Source organism: Microtus oregoni, unplaced genomic scaffold (assembly GCF_018167655.1).
Source record: "Microtus oregoni isolate MIOR12 unplaced genomic scaffold, Mior012 000018F_ref0000195, whole genome shotgun sequence".
NCBI classification, from domain to species: domain Eukaryota; kingdom Metazoa; phylum Chordata; class Mammalia; order Rodentia; family Cricetidae; genus Microtus; species Microtus oregoni.
In genome coordinates, this window is record NW_024543077.1 from 38321027 (window position 1) to 38347002 (window position 25976).

The 25976-nt window shown below is 45.9% G+C and overlaps 1 protein-coding gene across 8 annotated transcripts in view; it reads right to left on the reverse strand.

Moving 5' to 3' along the window:
- Positions 1–25976, reverse strand: part of Satb2 (SATB homeobox 2) — a 174159-nt gene that overhangs the window by 41855 nt on the left and 106328 nt on the right. For all 8 annotated transcript variants that reach the window (XM_041668062.1, XM_041668058.1, XM_041668053.1 and 5 more), the window contains 2 exons: positions 13222–13434; positions 8438–8593 (listed from right to left, as the gene is read on the reverse strand). In XM_041668062.1, coding sequence (XP_041523996.1) covers positions 8438–8593; positions 13222–13434 — 369 coding nt within the window. The remainder of the gene's footprint in view (positions 1–8437; positions 8594–13221; positions 13435–25976) is intronic.

A 25976-nucleotide genomic window follows, 5' to 3' on the forward strand; every position in this document is an offset into this window, starting at 1 on the left:
TAGAACATTAATAAGGCCTGGCTTGAGTTGCGACTCATCAGACAAGAATTGAAATGGAATCTCTAAACCTTGGGTCAAAGGGATATGGGAAATGGCGGGGAACCCAGCAGATTAGAAGCCGTGTGTCCTGTCCATGGTCCTGAAATGCCTGTGTCCTGCAGGAAGAGGCAAAGTTTCCCTACAAGATACCAGGTCACGACTCCCACGTCTACCATTCCTTACATCTTCTTTGTAACAGTAGCAACAGTATCCCAGCACTGGGGATGCAGAGGGAGATGCAGAGAAGGCTTAGGCCAGCCTGGAATTTTGCTTCAATATATATATACACGTGTGTGTATATATATTCTGGTCTTATGACATATTTCCCAGGTATTTTTTTCTTAATTACTTTTTAGTGTGTGTGTGTGTGTGTGTGTGTGGTATGTGTGTGTGTGTGAGGTGTGTGTGTGTGAGGTGTGTGTGAGGTGTGTGTGTGTGTGAGGTGTGTGTGTGTGTGAGGTGTGTGTGTGTGGTGTGTGTGTGTGTGTGTGTGTGTGTACATGTGTGAAGGTAAGAGGTTGATAAATCATGGGACTTGATTTTCTCCATCAACTATGTGGGTCCTGGGGTTCTCGGTGCCCCTACCCCCTGAGCCACATCAACAGCTCCAAATTTTCCGTTTCTACATTATCACCGAATAAATACAAACTGGTACTAAACACAAGCTCCTGGCTTGCTCTGGTCTCCCGCAAAACCAATGCTGCCCCCAGTGAGGGAGGCTGGGTGATCCCAGAAGGCAGGGCCTCATCCTGGTGACTACCCTTCTTTCCAATGTGTCTGCAGGGCACTGGCGAGCGAACCCCAGCCTCTAAACAGGAAGTCCCACCCTTCCGCCCCTCTAGGAACTCTAATGAATGGGAGAATGAGCAAATGAACAGTTCCTGGGAATGACTCAAGCTTCTTGCTGCAGGAACGCAACAGGGCCATTCCCTCACCCACATCTCCAATACAGAAAATGTCAGCATATGTAACCGAGAGGAAATGTTTTCTGAGTGTCTTCGGAGGAGATTCATATTATTAACCACAGACAGTTCGCTTTCTAAGGGAAGCACAGACAGTCCCCAAACAAACTTTTGTCACTGGGAGAGGGTTTCTCTTCAGCTGGGTGAGACTCTTCTGAAGTGTGAAATGAGCCAGGCAATATTCTGCTCTTGTTTCCTCGTCGCTGAATTCTCTTTTCATGAATCCAATAAGTGTCGATTAAAATAAATAACCCCCCTAATGATTCAAGATAACCTAATCAAGAAAGCCAAAATAGATAAGGGGCTAGATAACGGGGGAGACCTGTCAAGGGCTTCAGTGAATCTCTGATGAGGAAGTCATCTGAACCCGAAAACAAGAAACGTACTGAGCATTTCGTTATGGTTCAAGGTTAATTGTGTTTTACCTTTGGTCAGGTAAGTGCAAGCGATCTATCCGCTGCTTTTCCTAGTTTCCAAAATTGTATACTAAGTCCTACCCTGAATTTTCCCAGGGACCAATTTTCAGCTTTCTCTGGGCTGCCTAAAGCAGCTCTCTCGCCTTGCTGCGGATGCGTTTACAAAGATTGAGTCTGTAATTGAGAGTAATGAAAATTTTGTTTCAGAACAATTCTTTCACCTCCGCTGTGCAGGGCTCAAATCAAGAGGGGATTACATAAGAATGTGTTGCCTTTATTGCCACAAATAGGCGGGAATATGCTCAATTACACAAGTCTGTGGAGAGTCACTTTGCTGGTTTGTGTAAATGTGCACACACACACACACACACGCATATATGGATACACACAGCTGAAAAGGTCATTCATTCATATATGTGCAAAAGAATAAATGTGAAATCTTGTAGTCCCCATTCATACTAGAAATCTATTAACAGCAAAGTATGCATACTACAATATCAAACAGAAAACAGCCACGAGACTTCCGGTCCCTTACTAACAAAAGGTGCATGGTTTGGATGGAGTACATGACCGCCAGGGGATACTATCTCACAGGGTACATCATAGGTCCTTAGCTTGTTTCCTCCTTTGCCCTGACCCTATGAGAACAACACAACAAAACAGTTCCCACAGCAACACGGCTGGAAACACTCCTAGGCACCCACGTTCTTCTCTGGAAGAATCATGGCACATCTCAGGTGTTTCCCCACTGGGCTGGTGAGGTTTCAGAGAAGGGCCTGTAAACAGGAAGCCGAGTTTGCTTCAAAGTCACCCAAGTCTCCTAAAGAACCATGCCATCAACAGGCAAGACATCTGGCTCAAAGTACAGAAAAGAGGGAGCTCAACGCCAGCACGGACTTTAAAGATACTCCGATTTTAGGAAATGCATGAGTACCGTGATCGATTTTCATCAGCCTTTAGTTAACAACTCCAGTAAACAATGACAACAAATAAAAAAGGATCAGTTTTATGCCATAAAACAGAGAGAAAAGAAGAAGACAATTCTTCATCATGAGGCTGCTATCAAAACAAACCCTCTGGGAAGGTTACTCCCAAACAGGTTCACAATCCTCCAGGTTATGCCAAGAGAAGGAAGAGCAGCAACTGGAGGGCCACCTTGATGAAAAAGCCATTGAGCGCTCTCATCGACTGGGGCTTCCAGGGACCACGGTATTCCACGGGCATAACGGTGAGCGGGGATTTCACACACATCACCCCTGCAGTCTTCGTTGCTGGCTTGAGCACCCAAGTGGTTGTGGAACCGCTCTGGGATGGGCCATCTCAAAGGCCCTAGGATACCGGCAAATTTACCCTCATCATTTTAACCTGCCCCTGCTGAGTGTAAGCAGCCAGACAGAACCAGGAGCCCCGAGACAGAGGAGCCAACTTATCACAGGTGTAGCACCTTCTGGCCTGTGTTTCCTGGCTAGCTCCATAAAGGTACCATAAAATAATATCAAATCATTGCTTGTGACTGGATACAAGATGGCAACAGTTTGATCACATGCAACATAAGCAATAAAGGCTAAGGAACTACCCCAATGAAACTAAGGGAAACATCTTATATTTTATAAATTTACTTTCTCACCTGAAAGTGTTCCCTTTGCTAGATGAATTATATCATAGTTTCTAAATGTCTGCACTACTCAAAGCAATGAATACATCCTATCAGATAAATTCCATCAATAAATACGATCCCTATCAGAAACCAGTGGCCGATGCTACGCGGCTCAGTGGCAGAGCACCCTTTTGGCATGCATGAGAACCCGATACAGTCTCTCACACCAGGAAACAAACAAACAAACATCAATTACATCCTTTACAGAAATAGAGAAACAGGTTCTAAAATTCATAAGGAACTACAAAAGTCCCCAAAGAGCCAAGGGTCAGAGGCATCATACTTCCTGAATTATGACAATCTGTATCTCGGTGATGAAGGGTTTGCCTGTCACACGCAGGGTCCTGGCGTTGACCTCCAGCACCTCCAATCAGTGAATAAACACTTGTCACAGACCACAGTCGTCAAAGCTACAGAGTGTTGCTGTGCACACAAGCACACAGGCAGGGGAACAGAATAGAGGGCTGGGAAATGATCTAAACATACACAACTGATCTTTAACTAGGAGGGCAAAAGACACAAATGAGGCTATGCCTCCTGGGAGCTTAGTGCGAGGAGGACTGAGAGTTCAAGACCAGGTCTGTTCTGAGACCCTCTTAATCAACCAACCCACCAACCATTAGAAAACAGTCTGAGAAAACTAGATTTCCATATCTAAAAGAAAGAAATTGGACTATCACGCCATATGGAAAAATCAACTCACATTGGTGGTGGTGTGGGAACAAGAAATGGGAAAACCAAACTACAGTTTGTTGAGTTGTTAGTTGAAAACTCAGAACATGCATTGCTAATGGAAATGTAGTAACAAGGCGTAGAGGTCTATATAGAGAATCTATTTGATTCTAGTGCATATGAAGAATGAACACACTATAACCTGCTCACATGCAACACGAACACACTATAACATGCTCACATGCAGCATGAACACACGGGAACCCGCTCACATGCAGCATGAACACACAGGAACCTGCTCACATGCAGCATGAACACACTGTAACCCGCTCACATGCAGCATGAACACACAGGAACATGCTCACATGCAGCACGAACACACTGCAACCCGCTCACATGCAGCACGAACACACTGCAACCCGCTCACATGCAGCATGAACACACTGCAACCCGCTCACATGCAGCACGAACACACTGCAACCTGCTCACATGCAGCATGAACACACTATAACCTGCTCACATGCAGCATGAACACACTATAACCTGCTCACATGCAGCATGAACACACTGCAACCCGCTCACACATGGCATGAACATACTGCAACCTGCTCGTATGCAGTACCAACACACTGCAACCCACTCATATGCAGCATGAACACACTGTAACCTGCTCACATGCAGAACACAGGTTTTATGGAAATACATAATAGAGCTTTTTACTGATCCCAGAAACTCCTCTCCTCTCTCTGACTGCGGAGGACTCGCCATTCTGCCTGCTCCTCTGCTCTTGCACCAGGGAGAAGACCTTCCCACCCTCCCTCTGGTTATAGTTGCAGAAGCTCCCAGGCCTAGCATGTCCAGGAAAACGTTCCAGGATCCCTGGGCATCTGCAAACCTGGGTGGACAGGACATCCTCTCAGTGACATCCTCTGGGTCCCTGTGTGTTTCCAGTCACCTCCTTTGCTCTATGCTAGCAGCCCCTGGGCCTGGCCTTTCCATCACCATCATCATCTGGACACTGTAGCTCAGCTTCTCTGATACAGAAAGCAAGGGCATCCCTCCAGCGTCTTTGTTCATCAATTTGTTTAACTGAGGAAAGGAGAAACGGAAATTAAGATGAAACCCGTCCATCCTTCTCCTCACCCAAGCCTACTAGGAAACTTAGGTTTGGGCTGTACAAATGGAGATCCACACTTCTCTCAAAAAGACAGCAACCTCAAATGATTCTCAGCTCTCTACCAGCTAGCATGCTAAGACGGCAAAGAGCAGGGTTGGGGTCAACGATAGTCAAGAGTCTGCTAAGCAGATGATGGATTCTGTTCGAAGGTGGCTGAAGAAGCTGCCATGACACCTGGCCTCCCTGGAGGACCACAGGAGGAGACAGCCCACTCATTTCTCTCCTCTGAATCTCACTTCCAAGATGACAGCTAATAAGAAGCTCCTGGAAAGAAGCGGATGTCAGAGATCCACAAACCCAAGGATGAGGTGGATGGAGAGGGATGGAGGCCGCTGAGGAGGGAGGGGATTTTCTGGGTCCACTTGTACCCCTGTTGCACGTCGGCCTTGTGGTCTTGTGGACACACGCGACGCAGATAATGTCCCGCATCCGTTTGACTCCCGCTAAGGACCGCTTCACCGTGTTTCACTGGCCATTGTGGTATCCTAGCAACTAGACTGACCCGGGGCTGGAAGTGAAGAGGACCAGGCGAAGCATGCGTGCACAGGTCGGTCTTTCTGTCTTCCTTTATGTGTTTTGACTTTTCTCCCGGGAAGAAAGGGGTGAGAGTCAGACAGAAGCCACTTAGGAGACCCGATGGGGGTCCGCCCCGCCGTGACACAACCAGAGGCAACTCACCCCAGATGAAAGACTTAAGCTTTGATTTCCACAGCCAGCTCGTCAACCTTCTGCTCCATCCCAAATGCCCCCACCCCCAAGCCTTCAAAGAGCAGCTTGACCAGTCACCCCCAAAACTTTTACTTCCACAACATAAAGGGCCGTGTTCCCTATTATCCTTAATAACTGATTTCAGCAATTGACACCACGGAGTGAACAGATCTACTACATGATTCAGTTCGATTTAAAAGTTAATTTCTAATCAAGGCGAGGACTGCCACCCAACCCTAAACCCCAGAGCTCCCAGGCTCCTCTGGTTCTTAAGAGTTCCCAACTGAAGGTTTCACTCCTTTGACTCTATATGAGTGGAGACTCCCAGAGAGGTATTTACCTCCTCAGTTACCCTGAGAACGCGCAAGCCCTCAGAGAGAAAAATGCCAGAAATCAAGAAGGTCATGGAGGAGAAGAGAAAAGCATGGTTCGCTATCTTCTCACAGCCTAATGAGGTATGTATGCATCGTGGGAAGGGGATGTCTGGCTGACCGTCATATACACACGGTAAATGTACATGAAATACGTGAACCACCCCATCAGCGGGTCTGCTGTGGGAGATACCGGCATTTCTTAGTAGATTATCTATTTTTGCTGAGCTGCCTTTGAAGCTATCTTGTTTGGCAGTCCCGTTATTTTAGAAGTATCATGCCTGAAATACTTCTTTGGTCAGCTATCTGCAGTAGGGTTCTCTGTCCAAAAATCAGAAAGAGACCAGTCTTCTGAAGAGAAAGGAGGAATGTCCAAGACTCTCATCCCTACTTCAGCTCAGTTTTATCCTTTGGAATATAATTCTCAGGAATGCTTTTCCAGAGTTTACAGAATCAGAACTACTGGATTCTCAGGGCGACCTCACAACTGCTAACTGCCAACAGACAAACTCAGCCCTCAATCAGACACCTGACAATTGGGGGAGGCTGATGGAGGCCTCGCTGATTCCAACAGCCATGATCCTATGTCAACAGGAACCCATGGCCCCGTCAACCAAGCTCCCGGACTCTGGTCTTTGGTTTATCTCGAAAGATGTTTACAAAAGAAGGACCAGGTAAAACCGTGAGATTTGCATCCAGGACGCAAGCGAGGGTCGGGTTTGCAGAATCAATTGTGCAGCTTTTGACACCCACTGCGCATTCGCGCATATGTCCCTTATTACCCAGTGGAAAACCATTAAAGGCACAGTAGTTCTGCCAAGTGGCGTTAGCATTTAACAGCTCTTAAGCAGCTCCGGCTCTCATTAGAGTTCGCCATGTGGTACAGGGGGTTTTATGCGTTTAACAGTGTAGGGGGCTCCAGCGTGCTTTCTTTTCTGGGCCTGCTCATCCCACGGTTGGACAGGATCTTAGCAAAGTTGGTTCACTAGTTTGGTTGACGGAGGGAGTCAGAGTCATTTGGAAAGCAAAAAGAGAAATGAACGTTTCAATCCTCTTCAAACTCCTTTGGGATTCTCTCACTTATTAAAAACTGAAAATAAGTTACTGCAAAACTCAAAAAAAAAGTTAACCTGCAAACAATTAGTCTAAATATAACATTTATCATTTTAGGGACAATTTTTATTGAACTTTTCCTTGCTTAATAGGAATGTGACAGCCAGTAACAGTACTGTAGCACACAGTAGGAACTTAGTACTATAGCACACAGTAGAAACTCGGTACTATAGCACACAGTAGGAACTTAGTACTATAGCACACAGTAGGAACTCGGTACTATAGCCAACAGTAGAAACTCTCTATACTATAGCACACAGTAGGAGCTCTATACTATAGCACACGGTAGGAACTTGGTACTATAGCACACAGTAGGAACTCGGTACTACAGCACACAGTAGTAGCTACAGAACCCAGCAGATCTGCTGGGGAGAGGGTAAGGGCCATTTTACAATTTGCATATGTAGGAAAGAAAACATCTGCTATGCAAAGCACAGTGGAAATCATGTTCAAAAAAATCAAAGGGCTCTCAGAGTTATGCTGCAGCTAGCTTCCATTTCTGCACCCTGCAGGAACTATTTATCTTCTGGCTAGAGAAGGGGGCCCTCAAGCAGGACCTCCCCCCCTTGAACAAGCTAAAGCAGGGTGGATATGTCAACTGTTGCTGCTCTCAGAGGCAGAGCCGAGCATCTGCGTGCTGTTCCCCTGAGCACTGCGCTCCCGTCCATCCTGTTGCTGAACACTTTCACTGGGGAGGCAGCTATGTTTTCCTGCTGAAAGATTTTAGCACTTTATTCTGGAAGCCCCACATCTGTTTCCTCCTGGAAAAACAACTGTATTCTACACGTGAACGAAACACCTGACAATGGCCAGGTGTCTCTGGGGCTGAGCAAAAGTAGTGATTAGAGCAAAATCAGCCCTTGCCCTGGTGGGAATAGGAAGGTGACTGACTAGTCCTAGTTAAATGTGGTCTCAAGGAAGGGTGTGTGTGTGTGTGTGTGTGTGTGTGTGTGTGTGTGTGTTACGCACAGGCCAAATTGCCTTTAAATTAAAAAAAAAATGATCTGCTTCCCAACAAACAATTTTTTTTTCTTCAATGAGTGCAGCAGACTTTGGATGAGGGGGGACTATTTCACCCCTGATTTTTTATTATAAAATTGTTATTTATTTCAGAGACTGCAGCCAGGTTCTGGCATTGTCTCTACTCCAAGCTCCGGGGGGAGTTCCAGCAAAGCCATGGGGCAGAAGGCAGAACATGATGGGCTCCCCAGGGGTTATTACCGTTATTATTATGATAAAAACAGATGTGTTTTTATTGGAGGGGAAGGAGAGCAGTCCCAGCCCTCTGTTTTGCTCTTTTTTAGAAAAAGAAAACCACTCACCTGACTTTTGTTCGCAGCCACTTTGGCAAACAGGGCTTGAGACACCTTGGCCCTTTTCATCTCCTGTTGGATCTCATCATAAATAGCAGCTGTGATGTTGACGCTGGCGCCGTCCACCTTAATAGGGAGGTCTGTTGTCGGTGTCGAGGTTTTGGCCTACCAAGAGACCGTGCAAATAGTAATTTAAAAAGTGCCGCATTCAGAGCAACCATCTGTGCAGAAATTATCAGAGGGCTTCAGTCAGCTGATGCCAAACCACATTAGCTACAGAGGGACACTTCCTGTCCATTATTCTAATCAGGTTAATTGTGATTGGAAATAATTGCAATGCATTCCTATAGGACAGACAGAGGCCTGTCAGCGCCTGCCTCCCCTCACGGTATCCTGGAGCCTCGCAGGTAGGGAGGCAGCCCTGGGCACCCAAACATGGCACCGAGCTGCGAGCAGGCACACAGAACGCGCCCACCTTTTTCTTTGTAAAAAAAAAAAAAATGGTACACTTTACAGCAAGAATCAATTCTTTAAAAAAAATCAGCAGAGTAAATGGGTAGAGGTCTCTAAATAATAAATTATTACTCGATTTAATGCGCTCCCGCGAGTACCTCTCGCTCTTTATTAAGGCTTCATGTATGTTATTTGAGCATGTGCAGTTCTCCTGATTACCGTCGTTATGCTACCCAGACAGTCACCTAATTTCACCTAGGAAATCACTGGAAATGAAACAGAATTTCATTTCATAACACCGGGCTTCGGGTGCCTTCCGTACCCAGTTCTCATTTCCCTTAAACTCATATTGTGGTTCTGTGCTCTTCTGCCACGCTCGTTTTAATCCAATGATTTCCCATTAGCTTCAGAGACAAATGAAGGACAACGCGGAAGGCGTTGGGCTTCCTGGGGTAGGAATACCCTAAAACATCCCAGGCAACTTGGTCCGAAAGATTGCCAGGGAGGCATCGCTTGCTTAGTCTGATCTTCAGGCTGCCCCACCTGGAAGACCCAAGCAGGTTTCTTAACGCTGGCAACCCATCCTTGTGTGCACGGCGTTGTTGACTAAATGGGTCAAAGTTCGGGTTCTGCTTTGCCCTCGCCCACGCTACAGTGCTGTAAGAATGATCACATCTTTCCCTCTGCTGCTGCCCTCCCCTCAGCTGGCACTATGCAGGTCTGGTGGAAGACAGCCTGCAGTCGGGATACAGCGTCCTGTGCAAGAATTGTCCTGGGCCTGGACTTCCTGCTGAGTTCCCACAGAGGCTTGGCTCCCTGAGACAGCACAGTGGCATTTTCCATCTTCCTTTCTTCCCTCCATCTTCCTTCCATCTTCCCTCCCCACCCCATCTTCTCTGCTCGTTACTTCCAAGTCACAGTGTGTAATTTCCGGGCTTCTGTGAGCCAAGCCCTCTAGGACACAACTCTTGTAAAAGTCCACTGAGTGAGGTATCAGAGCGGAAAGGGCAGAGGTCTTAACCTGGTCTAACAGTCGTGGAACAGTAAGGGAAGGCACCCTGAATCCATTCAGCACAGTGCCAGAGACTTAGTGCACCTCTGTTGCCCTATTTCCACACAGGGCAGGTATCCGCTTCCCGTAACAACTCAGTCTTCGAGTTTCTTCAAGAAGTTCCTTCTTTTTTTTGCAAAATCTCTAGCAGACAGGCCATGCTCGCCTCGTTAGGTGAAGGGTGTTACATTTATCACCTGTTTGCATTTCCTTTGCTGCCTCTGCTAACCTGGCTGCTTATATCTTCTCTTGAACACTAAGGGCTAGGACAGAGCGGTGACCGCAGTCTGTGGCCAGAGTCTGGGATCCGGCATAAGTATAACGACATACAGTTCGAGTGCTAACTCTACCCTCAGCCATGGAACTCAGTTCTAGCAGCCACTTAGCCCATCTAAGCCCGCCTCCTCATGGGTCACATAAGAACATCACGGCAAAACAGTGATGGTGGAGCAGGTACAGATGGCCCACAGCCCTTGCTGTGCCAAAGCTGGATGTGAATGACGGCCACTCTGTTCTCTTCCTGTGCCGCTTTGTGACCAAGGACACCGTAAAACGCAGGCCACTGAGGAAGTGTGAGGAGATACTGGAGGTTTAATTTCAAATCTGAAATGTCTCCGGTGTGTTGTGAAACTGATTATAAAGTGTTGGAGGGATCTGGAAAATAATTTGTGTAAAGTTGCCTTTGTGTACGAAGTTGCTGGCTCCAAATAAGGGCTGTCTGGTCCCTACTCTCTTCCATTCTCAAAGGAACGCTCTACAGAGCCTTGGACTTGTTATGTCACTGACGACCTCGCTGAGATTCCAGGCAGGTATCGCCATGCTTGGCTTTCTGTTGTCATTGTTTGTACAAAACACCTTCACTGCTGAGATAGGCCAGAGAGAATTTTAAACACATAGGGACACAGGTGTGCAGGAAATGTTTGAAAGATTCAGACAACTTTCTCTTTCCCAATCTCCAGCCACAAATATAGAATAAATGGCAATGAAGGTACAATTGTGGTCCTAGAATCATACTCCTCAAAAGTATATTTCATGTGTACTTTCGGAAATCCAAAAAGCTGTAAAAATTAAATGTTCAACTTCCTGTACTTATCCCTAAGGAAACCTTTATCTAGGAACTTTCAAGTTCTGATCCTGATTCAAACAAAGCAAATGTTGTCTGAATTGTGAAGCCATATTAAGCTGGCCAGGCTCTGGAAGTGATCAGGTCTCTGGAAGACTGCCGAAGATACAATCTCGTTAGAAAAATATTGCAAAGACACTGACAGCAAAACCTACCGACCTGTGTGGCTTTCCAACAAGTACCGGTGGCCTTGTTCCAGGAGAACGGCCTGGCTGGAGGGACGTGGAGTAGGAAGTATGGCTGGACTCCCCAAAGGCGGCACAGCCTTTAACCATGGTAAAAATACTACTGACTTTACTGGCAGGCGATATTAGTGCAAACTAGCAAGGTCCTAACAATTGTTCACTATTTATTCACTGATATTGAAAGAAAAATAAATTAAAAGGCTTGGTTGCACATGTCCAAAGTAAGCGGTCAAGACTTTAACAGTAAGTATGGCTCATGTTTTATTAAAACCTGAAGTGTCAGTAATGCAATTCAGCAGGGCATGAGGGGACAGGACTTTAGTTACAAATCCACCACAGAATGCAAAAATAGCGTCAAGGTAGATGGGGAAAATGAGGATATTGAAACTTGTGAAGGGTTTAACATTCCTACCAGAACACAGTTCTGGTTCTGTATTTCAGCAGCTTCTTGGAATTTACCAGAAAACCAACAAGTAAGAACAAAACTATAGTATCTAAGCAGAGCCACCTTCTATTTTGATGGGCTCACTCTTCAGGTTTGCACAGATAGGTATCTACCAATTAACTGTTGGCTTTGAGAACCGTCAGAATCTATGCAACCCAGAGAATGGAATGGTTTGATCCTAAGTCAACAAGTAGGGAAAGTTGAGGGGAAACAGGAAGTAAGTGAGAATTGAGTGGCTTACATCTGAATTGGAAATGTGCCCTGCCTACCTCATGTTCTCAACACTTTAGAAGTGAGCAGACAGGAAGGCCAGACATTCCCAAATTCAGCTAAGAGGGGCAAACCGAGGCCTCCTATCGCCAGGACCCATCCCTACACCCAGCTACCGTATTCCCTACACACAGGGCCTCTCCACTGTGTCTCTAAAAAGTTCTTATTTCCACCAGGCCTTGGTTGTTGGGAGCAGTGAGACCCCAGATCCTGAATTTCTTGTAATCCCCTGATCTGAGTGCCTACAGCTGCTCTGAGCACAAGACCTTCAGGAGTTCCTGATGGCAGGAGAGTGGTTTCTGGTGGGTTTGGCTGGGGCGTGGCTATCTCTATATAATCTGCCCCTGAACACAATAAAGGGGGCATTCTTGGGGAATTCAAGGATGACCCGTGTCGCTGTCTCTGTCTCTCTGTGTGTCTTCGTATTTTAACCTCCAGCCCCCTTGTCCGAAGCTCGGTAACTGGGTGCCAGCACACAGAGCGCAGACACGGGGGCGCAGTGCGTGGCAGTTGGTGGTGCATGCCTTTAATCCTGGCACTCAGGAAGCAGAGGCAGGCAGATCTTTGACGTCGAGGCCAACCTGGTCTACAGATCAAGAGCCAGGACAGGCCCCAAAGCTACACACAGACACACAGAAAGCCTGTCTCGAAAAACCAAAAAGTTCTTCTTTTTTTTTACTGGGGGGAGGTATGTGTGCACAGGAGTGTAGGTACCAAGGAGGCCAGAAGTGTTGGATTCGCCCGGAGGTGGAGTTGCAAACAAAAGTGATAATCGATCTTAACTGCTGACCCATCTCCCCGGCCCTCCGCTTTGTCTTGCTGGCCTGCTTACAGCAGCATTTGAGCTGCTGCTTCTTGCCCTCAACTTTCTCCTCCCTGTCACAATAACCAAGCAATTTAAGGAAAATAAAGTGCTTGGCTTTTTGTTGGTTTTTGGTTTTTTGAGACAGAGCTTCTCTGTGGCTCTGGGGCTTGCTATACAAACACAGCTTCCACCCCACCCCTCGGCTCTTTCTTCTGAAACTGCACAGTGGGTAGTGGATCACCCCACTACTCTTGCCTGCTCATGGGAAGAATGGGACATCCCCAAAGGGGAAGGAATAACATTCCACAGTATGGGATTACCACATGACAGAGCTACAGGCCATACCCTTTGACCCGTTCCTTGGATTAAGAAGCTCTTGAGTCACGTCTCTTGGTTTTCAAGGGAAAACAGAATCCATGGCACAAGAGGTTCGTAAGTGATGCATGGAACAGGCGGCTCACCTGTGGGGTTCGGGAGGAGCTGGGGCTGCTAGAGGCGGAGGAGACCATGCTCACATTGGGATTCATGCTCCGTTCCCTCTCATCCTGGTAAATGCGATCACGCTCCACTTCGGGCAGGTTGAGGAAGTTCTGCATGGCCCTCAGGTTTACGAGCAGAGACTGGGAGGCAGTCCTGGGGTCTTCCTCCTTACGCAGAATCTCTGACAGTAATCCCTGGTGGAGCGGAGGAGAGAAACAGGCAAAGTCACGTCTGCAGGTTCATGGGTGTGGTTCCTGTCTCCCGCCCTACCGCCCCTCTATCTGTTATAGCCAGCATGAGAGGATACCGGGAACATGCCTAATTCCTGCAGGCTCGCAAGGGATCTGTGGGGATGTGCTCCCCTTCCGGGGCTGTGCCTCATTTAGGACTTCTATTCTGCCACCTCATCATCACCGCGATAATCCCAAACGAGGCAACGCCAGCTAGCAAAGGTAGGCGCTCCGGAGGAAATGTGGGGCTGCAATTAGCGCCAGGTGCCTCCTGCAAGTATTTCAGGAGCTGTAAGAACTCTCTCTGCTTGAAACTGGGAACTCTTGGCAGTCCTGCTTAGCTTTACAAATCTGCCAAGTTTGGTAAATTTAGTTCCGACATTTAAACAGCATGGGAGATTTACATCGATTTAAAAAAAAAATAAAAGTTTGGCTGAATTTATGTATGACTGGCCACTGGTTTCAATAGAGATTTCCTATGGCAAGGGGGAAAAAAACAGAAAAAGGAAAATAGAAAAATAGAAAGCAAATGGCTGTTATATGTCAGCTCTGATAATTTTGCACACAGTAGTTACGCTTGTGCAGGTAACATGAGGCACCCCAGAGTTTTGTGAGGTAGCTTCTTGGGGAAGCTCTAATCTTACAGTTAAAGTGATGGAAATGTGGTCACGTTAGCTAGGGACCTGAGCACGCTCTAACTGCAGCGTGGATAGGCTCCAGCACTTCCTCAATGTGCAACTCAACCAAATTGGGGAGCTCCAAGTGCGGTGTTTCTGTGGACGCAATTGCCAAAGATTTTGCCGATACTCTAATAACACATCATGGCCTAAGAGGGCAGCGAGAGACAAGGGAGGGCCATTAGGACCCCATACACTTGTGGATTAACTCACAGAGACATCACTACATATTCTCAGCTGACATCCTTTTGCAAGGCACTATGAGACCACGGTTTAGGATTGTTCCCCCCTCCCCCCCCCCCCCCCGGGAAGAGCTAAGACACTAAGCCTGTAGCTTTGAACAGACGGGGCAACCCCAAGTCACAAAGAGTTACTTCTACGAACTGCAGCAAAGCCCTGCAAGCGCCAATGATGTTTGCTCTGAGGGAAATCGATAGAGATGCGAGAGACACAGCTCACATACAAAACAGCGGTGGATGGGAGGGGAAGAAATATTCTCTGGCTGGTCAGAAATCTGCAGGGCACAGTGGGCATTTTCATATAAACCTGTGTATTATAATGTAGTATAACCAATGTCACTTATAGGAAGGCACATCACATGGTTACCAACATTTCAAGGAAACACAATCATCATTCGAAATAGCACATAAGGGCTGGCAAGATGCCTGATGACCTCGGTTCAATTCCTGGGGCTTCCATGAGAGGAGGAGAGAACTACAAGCTCTCCTCTGAACCCCACATACACACACACATGCACACACATGTGCACATGCATACATACACACATAAATAAACTGAATCATTTTTGACCCACATTAAACAACTATACCACAAGGAACCTATGCTAGTCCTGGATTTAGAGGTCACCCTTACTTTGGTTAAAGGAATCCTCAAACTTGGAAGAAGTACATATGGAAACACAGCACACAATGTCGTCTGTTTGAGGTCAGCATGTAAACAAGGATAAAACATGCCATGCCACGTGAGTGTGTACGTGTGGCTGTGTGCGGCTTGGTATGTGGGCACACACATATGTGCTCAAGGAGGGAGTGAGGTAAGTGGTGTGTGTGGGTAAAAATCCCCCACTGCTACAGTGATGGGAAGGGAATCCAGATCTCGTGGCATGCCTCAAGAAGACAAGTGAGGTGCCCGTCTTCCAGGAAAGCGTGACGCAGCCCGGGAATCCATTCCCTTTCTGGAACTAAGAGTCGGTTGTGCCTCGGGTTGCCCTACTTCCCATTTTAAATGAGCAACCTGAAATATATTCATAATGGATTTGCTTCAAAGATTTTCTGTTTTACAAGAATCTCTAAATTAATATGAGAAAAGGAAGTGGATTTTGAAATTGCTTCCAGGTTCCAAAGTCGATACAGCACTCAGATATTTTCTGAGCTTTCCTTCATGATGAGTCACGCACAGAAAGAAGGAGTGGCTTTTCTTCCACCCGCCCCGCGCCTGTCCTCCCCCATTCTCCTCTCCTCTCTCTCTCCAACCTACCTTCGGTATTATAATAAAAGTGTTTTCGGGTCATCATGGAGATATCTGCTATGATTATAATTCAAAATTACTCAAAGGCAGAGATTAACTTATTCTTCCTCCATGAAGCTATTTCCATGAGTCACACAGTGTATTACAGCAAAGGCTTCTTACATTTGAAAGTTATATCAAAAACCCTATTCTTGAGTGCCATAACCAAAAACTATGTTTATAAGTCCCCCAACAACTAAAAAAAAAAAAAGTCATTAAAAAGTAGGGAGTGTTTTTTGTTAGTTTCTTGCAGAGGATCCTTCTTTTGCATCTGTCATATGTCACACAAATTCACCCATCTCTTGGGGAGCACATACAGAGTACCCTGGAGGATGGCTGCTGCTCAGTATCCCTGCCCGAGTCAAAGGCTCACAGCGTTTGGGTCTTAAGTGCATGGTGGCTTACAGGCTTCTACTGAGTCATTCACCTGAATGCAGACACAGTCTCAAATACACAGGCTTAGCCAGGGCCACCTTCCCTTCCTGTGTGGCCCCCAGCAAGTTACAGCATTGTGCCAACTCTCACCGGCGTGGCAGTGGTCCCAAAGGACATTCTTTTCACGCAGGACAGGGCAGTCTCAATTGAAAGTGACTAACTGGAGCACACAAGACCTTTGATGTTTGATTCTGACATTTTTTTACACTGGTTATTTGCTCACCTGTAACTATTATAAGCTAAGGTTTTTAAAAGTGTTGTCTAAATTCTGTAGGCACACATGTGAAAATACGTTAGCTTAAAATACACACATACACAAACATACACACACTCAAACATACACAAATATAAACACACATACACACAAACATACACATATACACAGACACACACACACATATACACACAATCCATAGCCTAACTCCCACATCCACACAAACCACCCCCACCGCCCGCTAATTATCAAGATGAATAAATGCTTATCATATTGACTCTGTCTTGAATGGAACACACATTAATAATTTATCTCACATAAATATTTCTAAGGCCTCTCCTACTATGTCATCTGGCATTCTAATTATCAAGCAGCCAAACAGGAGGCGTCACTTGGACACTGCCATTATGCAGCTCGAGGTATAGAAAATGTGCTGTGACACCTGGGCTCTGGAAGGGGGGAAAAAAGATGCACTCCTATCAACAGGACGGTCGTGAAAGGAAATTAATAAATTAACCAGGATATTGCTTATTAAAGTTTCATATCAGTAATTATATTAAAACATACTGCCACTGTTGAGTAAAATGGCCATTAGGTATTTGCCTCATTGTGGGCAATAGAACCTTCTCCATGGAGACACACAGTTTCCTCGGTGGTATCAGACTACTTTACACAAGACAAAAAAAGAAACATTGTTGCCCAAAGAAACATTGTTGCCCGAAGAAACATTGTTGCCAAAGAAACATTGTAGCCCAAGGAACATTGTTGCCTGAAGAAACATTGTTGCCAAAGAAACATTGTTGCCTGAAGAAACATTGTTGCCTAAAGAAACATTGTTGCCTGCCAGGGCAAAGACACAGGCTAACACAAAGTACCCATGCCTGTCACATGAGTTCTTGGGTTCCAAATCACCAGAATAAAGAAATTTAGGCAAAGAGCGCCTCAGAGGGTGTTTGCCCTGGCTCATCAATGGGGGAGTTTACAAGAGTTTCAGGTCATCGCCAGCTCCAGGAGAATAGACAGGTCTGGGAAGGAGCTCAGTAAAATCAAAATAATTCAAAGTACAAAACAACAATTGTATCACGTAGTCTGGCTCGCCTGGTAATACAGGCTGTCATCAAAGATAAAAGGAAGAAATTGAGGTGATTTTTAAAGTATAAGAAATTTGTGGCCGGGAGGTGGTGGCACACACCTTTAATCCCAGCACTCTGGAGGCAGAGGCAGGCGGATCTTTGTGAGTTCGAGGCCAGCCTGGTCTACAAGAGCTAGTTCCAGGACAGGCTCCAAAGCTACAGAGAAACCCTGTCTCAAAAAACCAAAAAAAAAAAAAAAAATTGTGATCTTATGTTGTCTGTGGTAAAACAGCATTTCTCAGTAACACCGAGAAAGAATTCTACTTTCTGTCGCTGACTGTTTCAACACCTAACCAACTGATACAGCTTTTGCTTCTGTGTGCAGGCACCTGCTCAGGTAGGCCCTCAACCTTGTGACACAACATGCACCTGCATGGACTAGGTTTCAGGACTGTCCCGACCCCAATAGGGCAAGTCGGGGGGCTGGCTATGGGAGGATTCAGGCATCCTGCTTTCCTGGCCCCTGTCACCTGACATCTGAAGTCGCGCTCTCTCTCCCACCTGGCGATTTTTAAAGTCACAAAAGGCTGGATCTGAACAGATCGGCCTTACATGTAGTTTGCAAGGTTTTGACACTTTCTATAGTTAGGCTACATTGGTCGTAGGAACCATAAGCCAGATATCTCCACTCGGCTGCCTAGGAAACTCCCAAACCCAGTGCGCCTGCTGCAAAGAACAGCAGCTCCATTAATTCCTTTCTCAGTGATGACTTGGTGAAAAGCCCAGGGGGAGGCAAAAAGAATGAACAGAGAGAGAACCTGCTTGCAAAGAGTTTTCTACATGGTGGCTGGAAGGGTTTATAGGAGCACACTGCACACCGGAAAAGACGCTGGCTGGGTGTGCTGGTGCAGGCAGGTCCACCAATGGTCCCAGCAGAGGCAGGAGGATCATGAGGTCAGAGCAGTGCCTGGGTCATGCAGGGAGACCCATCCTAAGTAGGAACACAGAAGAAAGATGGGGAAGGGAGAGAAGGGGAAGAGAGCAGGGGAGAGGAAAGGAAAGAGGAGAGGAGGACACGGGGGAGAAGAGTGGAGAAATAAGGGAAAAGGGGGAGGGGGAAAACGTCATAAATTCAAAACACAGCAAACACCATCTTGGTTCAAAATCAGGAGAAGATTCACCGGCTGTGGGGCTGGAGGGGGACGGCTTTGGTGGAGGGGGTGAAATTGGATCTAGCTGAAGCTTCAAAGGAAAGTAGCACCTGCGTGGAACCATAATGGTACAGCCAGGAAGGGGAGGGAAGGTCTGCAAAAACCCATCTGAAGAGAAACGAGACCAGGCTTTCTCCAGACATCCAAGGGGAGTCTGCTCTCTCAAGTGGGGAACAAAGGGACAAGAACAGGAGGCATGAGACCCTCAGACGTGAAGATGACGACCGTACACATGGGTGAGATCTGGAGGCACTGGCGTAGGCGCACACCACGCAACAGACATCGCCCCCAAATGAAGCGATATTAGATAATCTGCTCAGCCTTTCTGTCACCTGCAACAAATTAGGCTTTCAATATGCAAAACATCTTCCTTCCAGAAAAACAAATGATCGTGATGCCTCTTAATTGTAATTTAATGAGGCATAATTTATTTTTTAAAGTGATATACACCAGGTGTGTAGGGGGAGAGCGGAGGGGCCGAAGCCTGGTGTTTTCTCTAAGAGTCAAACTAGCTGGAGGCCATTTCCATTTCTATAAATTACATACATGGCTGCTCGTGGCCGTTGAAATGGGAGACAAAAAACAAAACAAAACAAAAACAACAACAACAAAAAAAAAAAACCCAGCCATTTGTGGTGTTCACTGTGTTATTGCAACAGACAGAGGTAACAATCCCAACAGCAACTCGCTGACCACGTAGCAAAGAGTCTGTAAGCTCTGGGCTCCTATGTGATAAGGGGCAGATGTGAGGAGGTTGCATCTGCCCTTCACGTGTGCTGCCGAGCCGTGCACCCGCGAGAAACCCTATAGTCCCTGCATTTTAGGAACATGCAGCCTGGCATCGTCAGAGAACATAGCGTGTTTTAGTCATTCGCAGACTGGAGCTAGATCAAGGCAGGTGAGTCAATTACACAGCGCGTTTAATGACAAACCTTTTCAGAGATCAAGTGACGTCGCCTTTGAAAATGTACGATTAAAGAAGACATCACAGTGAGTCTGAAAACATGTGCATACAAGGGCATCGTCCTTACAACAGAAGATGTCGTGGCCAAGAGTGAGATTTCAGAAATCCGTAGGCTCACTCCCATTTTCCAGAGGAGGCTCTGCCAGGGACTTGGACCACTCGTCCACTCTCCCTGGAGGATGACCTGCTTATGGCCACTCCCCTAGAACGCAGAGAGGAAGGAAAAGGGCTGCTCTGTGTTGCTTATAGTCCACTATCTCTTTTATCAACCTTAACTGTCACACAGTTCTGAAGGCTCAGGTAACAGGAGAATAGGAGAATATTATTGTGACTGTTGTTGTTGTTGTTATTATGCAACCAATTATCACTGGTACCCTAAGAAGCCAGGTAAAGTCCAGCTTCTAGTCTGATCCCACATAGCAAGCTCATAATGTATCAGAGATTCCCTAGGAGTTAGAGAGAGCACTGAAGGCAGCGGCAGGCCAGTGGATCGTCCTAGCATCCAACCAATTAAGAGCCGACCTACCCCGGGAAGTTGTTTCCCTCACCCCGTTTTCTTCTAGAGGCTCCCTAGGCATAGCTCCCTGTTTGCCAATAGAACAGATCTCCCATAATCGACAACTGTACCGTGATTCTGGCTGCTGAAATTCATTTGTGTAAATGGTGAAAATGTTCACCCCGCCCCCAACTCCCAGAGCTCTGCTAAAGCCAGGAAGCCAGAGTACTTAGTCTGATTTGAATAAAACGCACACTGGGCACAACAATGGCAATCTGATTTTTATTATTAAAAATGATGGGCTAGATCCTCAAAGAAAGTGTCGTTATTGCATTAGTTTAATAAAATCTCTCTTTTATTACAGTATCTCTTTATTGAGAGAGACAGCCTATGAATGTCATATTTTGTGGGACGGGTTAGATGGAACTGAACATCTAGAGGGAATTAATGTACTCTGCAAATAAAAACGCGTTTACAAAAGTTGACAGCTAAAAGTTGACAGGCCAGAGACATGCCACTCGAGGAACTCAGAGGCTTGGTCTGTGCACATATACCGGCCTCCTTTGGACTGAGGTGAGCAGGACTAATTTGGTCTCACGTCTGTACCAACTACCCTCGTTCACACTGGCCACTATAAAAACTATCTCTCTCCCATCATAGAAGGTCATCGGGGGCTGATTCTATATATTCTGTGCTTGGTCGTGACCTGGTGGTGAGGAGAATCCAGACCTTTAAGAAAACACTTATTCTTTACAGCTCTGGGAGAGTCTTATCTTGGGTGGAGAGTCTACAGCAGGCCCTCGCCGGCCATGTATTGAAAGCCTAACTCACGGGGCGCTCAAGATCCTTTCATTCAACCTACCGAGAGCAATCGCGGAAACTGAGATTTCGCGACATGTAAACTCCACTTATAATTACATCATACACCTTAGGCCTGCGGTTTATAAATTAAATACTTGTGTCATGAGAAACCTTCCCAGTGCATTCAACAAGACTTGGCCATGGTACCTGATGCTGGGGTTAAAGGTGTGCGCCACCACCGCCTGGCCCATATGCAACATGGAAGTAATTTAAAATAATTCTTAAGTGCTGTCATTATGTAATCTTGGGTCATAGTAGCGGACCGTAAGGCTGATTTCATAGATCAGAACCAACCTTTCTAAAGAACTGGAAGTCTATAAATACCAAAGTGGTTCAATTGCAGAATGAATATGATTTTATAAGGGTCTTTTTTCTTTTTCTTTAAGACTGTGCTTTAGCAATCCATAGAGCTGGGGACAAGCATGATGTATGTACAAGTGTGTGTCTCCCAGCCATGATTTACCCAGTGCTCCAGATGGGCATGATAATGGCCAAGGAGTTCAGTAGATGCTATAAACTATAGTGCTCATTTTTGGCACAAAAAAATTATATAAAGAGATTGAAATTGCTTGGACATCTCCAACAGATTCCAAGTGGATACAGTTATAGTCATATAGTCATGCTGCAGCATTTCTGGGTTCGAAGAGTTTGTGCACTTTATTTGAACAAACACGCACGCAACCCCTAGCCAACTGGACCTCATTTCAATCAACAGCCAAGGAAGGAAGATCCCTTGAACATACTGATTTAAAGCTTATTAACTGAACAGTCATACAAGATATGAACAATGAGAACTAAGACTACCATTCCCATTGCCTCAGTGAAATCATTACAAACCTGTAAAATCTGATCTATGACTTTAAAGGTTGGTGAGAGACTACAACGGATGCTCACACCAGAAATACAAATATTGAAGATGACGATCCTCTGTGAAATGAGAGGACCAGTCCTTGGTTGACAATGGTGAAAAATGACTTAAAAATTATCACCAAAATGGAATGTTCTATTTCCTAGTCATAGGAAATTTGAATTTTTAATTCAAATATAGAACAGTTGAATTGACTATAATGTATTCAGTGATTAACTTGTAAAGCCACTGGTCAGGGGTAGGAGGAACAGACAGGACAGTGGACACCATGTTGGCTTGCCCTGATTCTCTGTTTTGTAAAAGATGGAGAGTAAAAGCAAACCTTCCCCTCTTCTGTTACCTATATGTTCTATCTCAGGTGGACTCGAGATGGAGGTTGAGTTGTGAGGGTTCCTATTTACCAAGTCGACCTCCCTTTTACCGAAGGCACAGACAGAGCAAGCTTGGAGCCTGTACAAGTTTAGTCCTTGAGCTGACCAGTCCAGGCCTTTTGGATGAGGTTGCCTAAGAGGTGCTAATTGACAATACCCTTATATGTACAGAAGGTGTTAAAGGAAGATAGCTATCTAGAGAGCCCCCCGCCCCCCACTATCCAATAACTCTGAGACACTGCTATCTTGGGACACATTAATATTATTGCAATCTTTCAATCTGAGAATTCAAGCCAGTGATTTTGAAATGAAAGACCTATTTTATGAAGTAAGCAAGGCCACCTCTGCCTACTTTATTAATTTAATGTTCTGACATCAAAAGAGGACATATTATTTACTCCAAAACTCAATAACGGGTTCATGCCTGATCTGCAACATTTGACATTTACAGCCCACCTCTCAGAAGTGGACTTCCTGTCTCTCACGTGGGCCCTTGTTATTTTATCACCAGTTCACTGGACCATGGAGTCAAGACCCTACATTTACATTGTGGTCCTGGACTTGCAAAGAGCTCTGATCTCAACAAGATACTGAGAAATGATCCTGGCTGACACTATGTCAGCTGACAATGAGCATGCCTATCTTGGAGGTAAAGTTTTACACAAATATAAAACTGCAATGTATAATTAAATTATGCCCATCTCTGGCTAACAATATTCGTAACTCAAACAATGAAATTAAAAGGCAATTATTGTCTCCTCCTGAAGTGACTCAGACTCCTGAGAATCTGTAGCTAAGAGTTTCCTTTAGCCATCTCCTGTCTCATTCCGACTGTGCTGCCTCAAATCCTAATTTTTAGCAAGTTCTTATAAATGTAACCCTAACAGTTTGGGGCATGCATATATTCCAAACACTGTGTAAACAAAGCTTCAATCAAATTCCATGCCATTTCATACAATGGCGTTTGCATGTTCAGCAGCTGGCCTTCCTGCCAAATTTTCTGATACATCATTCAATCTCATTTTCCAATCTGCTGAAAACATTCTCCAGTTGCTGAGTGACTTCATAAATTGTACTTATGACCCTGGTCTTAAGTTCCTTCAAATGATGTAGCTTTGCAGAGTAAACAGTGGATTTCCTTTTCCTGCAAAGTCGATAGATAGATAGATAGATAGATAGATAGATAGATAGATAGACGGACAGATGATAGATAGATAGATAGATAGATAGACAGACGGACAGACAGATGATAGATGATAGATGGACAGATAGATGGATAGATAGATAGATGATAGGTAGATAGAAAGATGATAGATAGATAGATAGATAATAGATGGATAGATAGACGGACGGACAGACGGACGGACAGACAGATGATAGATAGATAGATAGATGCATAGATAGATAGATAGATGCATAGATAGATAGATAGATAGATAGACAGACAGACAGATAGATGATAGATAGATAGACGAACAGATAGATGATAGATAGATAGACAGATGGATAAATAGATGATAGGCAGATAGAAAAATGATAGATAGATTAGATAGATAGATAGATAGATAGATAGATAGATAATAGATGGATAGATAGATAGACGGACGGACAGACAGATGATTGATAGATAGATAGATAGATAGATAGATAGATAGATAGAATGTAGTCAGATGAGGACAGGTTGATCAAATGAGTCCCCACAGATTCAGGATTGTGGAGGTCCTGTTCTCCATCAGATAAGACCAGGGCACACACACGGCCTTGCCAGTGAGGCCTCTCTGATAAATGCCTGTGTATTTTCACTGAACTGAAAGGCGGGACACCGGATGAGACCCCCCTTCTTCTGACAGAGCACACTGTTATCACACATCCTGTCTTTTACCAGAAGTGTGCTCCCAAGGTTCAGCTCAGCAAGCCTTACCTCACGCTCTCTGCTCGAGGAGAAGAAAATGGACAAGCTTACATGAGCAACAAACCTGAACAAAGCCTCACTGCCAAAAGGGGCAAAGGTCTAATTGCTCTCCCTGTGGAGGGTGTCCCTGCACTCTGTGGACAGTGGGAAGGGAAGAGGAGAGAAGGATGAGAGGGTCACCCCCATTCCCCCTTTCTGGCACTCTCCTGCTCCAGGCACAAGTGGCAGTACAGCCGTTCCACTGAATTTACCCTAGTTTGGAGAAAAGCTTCCTCTACTTCATTTAACAGATCTGCTCAGATGGAAGGAAGGTCTCGGAGGAGAAGCCATGTTAGGAAATGGGGATTTTTTGAACATATGAATATATAGGTCATTGGATTTTTTAAAATAAATCAGAGACTAGCTTACCTATTAAGTAAAAGTCACTGTACATATTTAATGAGACATTACTTCTTACAGGTCAGTGGACACCAGTAATATTAAGTCTTAAAACATTGCCTTTTATCATACATTCGCCTCTGATCAATGTTTTCAAGTCTATACTTTAATAAAGAAAAAAGAATGCTCATAATTAGGATTTCCAATCCCACATTAAAGAGGCGAAGACACAAACGCGGCAGATCACCAAGTGAGCTACCTCATGTCTACAGACCTAATGAGAGAAAAAGGGGCCAACCTAGGATGAGTTCAGGTTCCAGACGCAGGAGAAGACACAGGCGCAGAACTCAGACCCGGACAGAAATGACTATTTCACAGGCACCGTCTGCACCTGTGACAGAGCCCTAGAGAGGGGCAGGGCCAAGGGACAAAGCCACTTGATGTGGGTCACAGCTCAGACTAGAGAGGCTGCTTCCCATCCTGGGCAACAGTGGTAGGACTAACCCCTAAGGTTTCAAATCCCATTTCTCTCCCGGATCTCATTCCTGCTCATATTCAGGGTCTCTCATTCCTAATCTCGGCGACCCCACAACGCCTGGTTCAATATCCCGAAGTCATTCTCAATAACGCTATTCTCCATTCAGCGAACTGAGGACCTTCCAGGCTTCGTATTTCAAATGACGACGATGACGTGTTCGAACACCCAAGCGAGGACACAGCCATGCCAGCCTCATACGGCACATGGCGGTTGCTTTGCGGGATGGACGGGCACCATTCTGATGCTATGCTCTACTCAAGCCTCTGCTCGCATGGCAAGGACCAAAAGGCATGGACCACAACCCCGAGACAAAGATTCTAGAGAGCTTTAGGGGTAAAACGCTTCCAAGGGAGAGTGGTAGGAGACAGCGAGGGAAGACAAAACTCAAGCCACGTTGGAGCGGATTATACAGAGAGCTCTGGAGTGCCAGAGAGATCTCCCCGACGAGGAGGGAAGCAGTGGGCTGTCGCCCGTGGTTCCTGTCACACGCTCGCTAAGCGCTTCCAGCTCTTTGCCAACATCGAGGGGCCTGAGGACAGTCCTGCGAATGAAGAGCCGCACCGGAAGTACAGGCCTGGGGAAAACACAAACTAAGCAAGGGTGTTTGCCTGCCTCTGCGGTCCTACAGAGGCAGCAAGAGAAGGTGCTTAAGGCGGGCAGGGAAGCACACAGTTACGGCTGCCAGCTCAGGGTTCTCCTGCGGTCCCTTTGGCTACAAAACAGCACGCCAAGCAGGACTAACCGCTTCTTCCAAAAGGCTTGCACAGATGCGGCGCTGCTGCGTGCCCTGCGTTCAGAACTCTAGCAGCCTCATGCCATGCTGGAGAGTTCACGTCCCGGCACTAACGCCATAAGTGCGTCATACATAAATACATAAATACTGACATAAATACGTCATAAGTCCCTTGTGCGGACGATGAACTCAACTTGCTTACTCTTAGCTTAAATGGCAGACGTTTTGTTGGTGAACGAGAAGAAAAA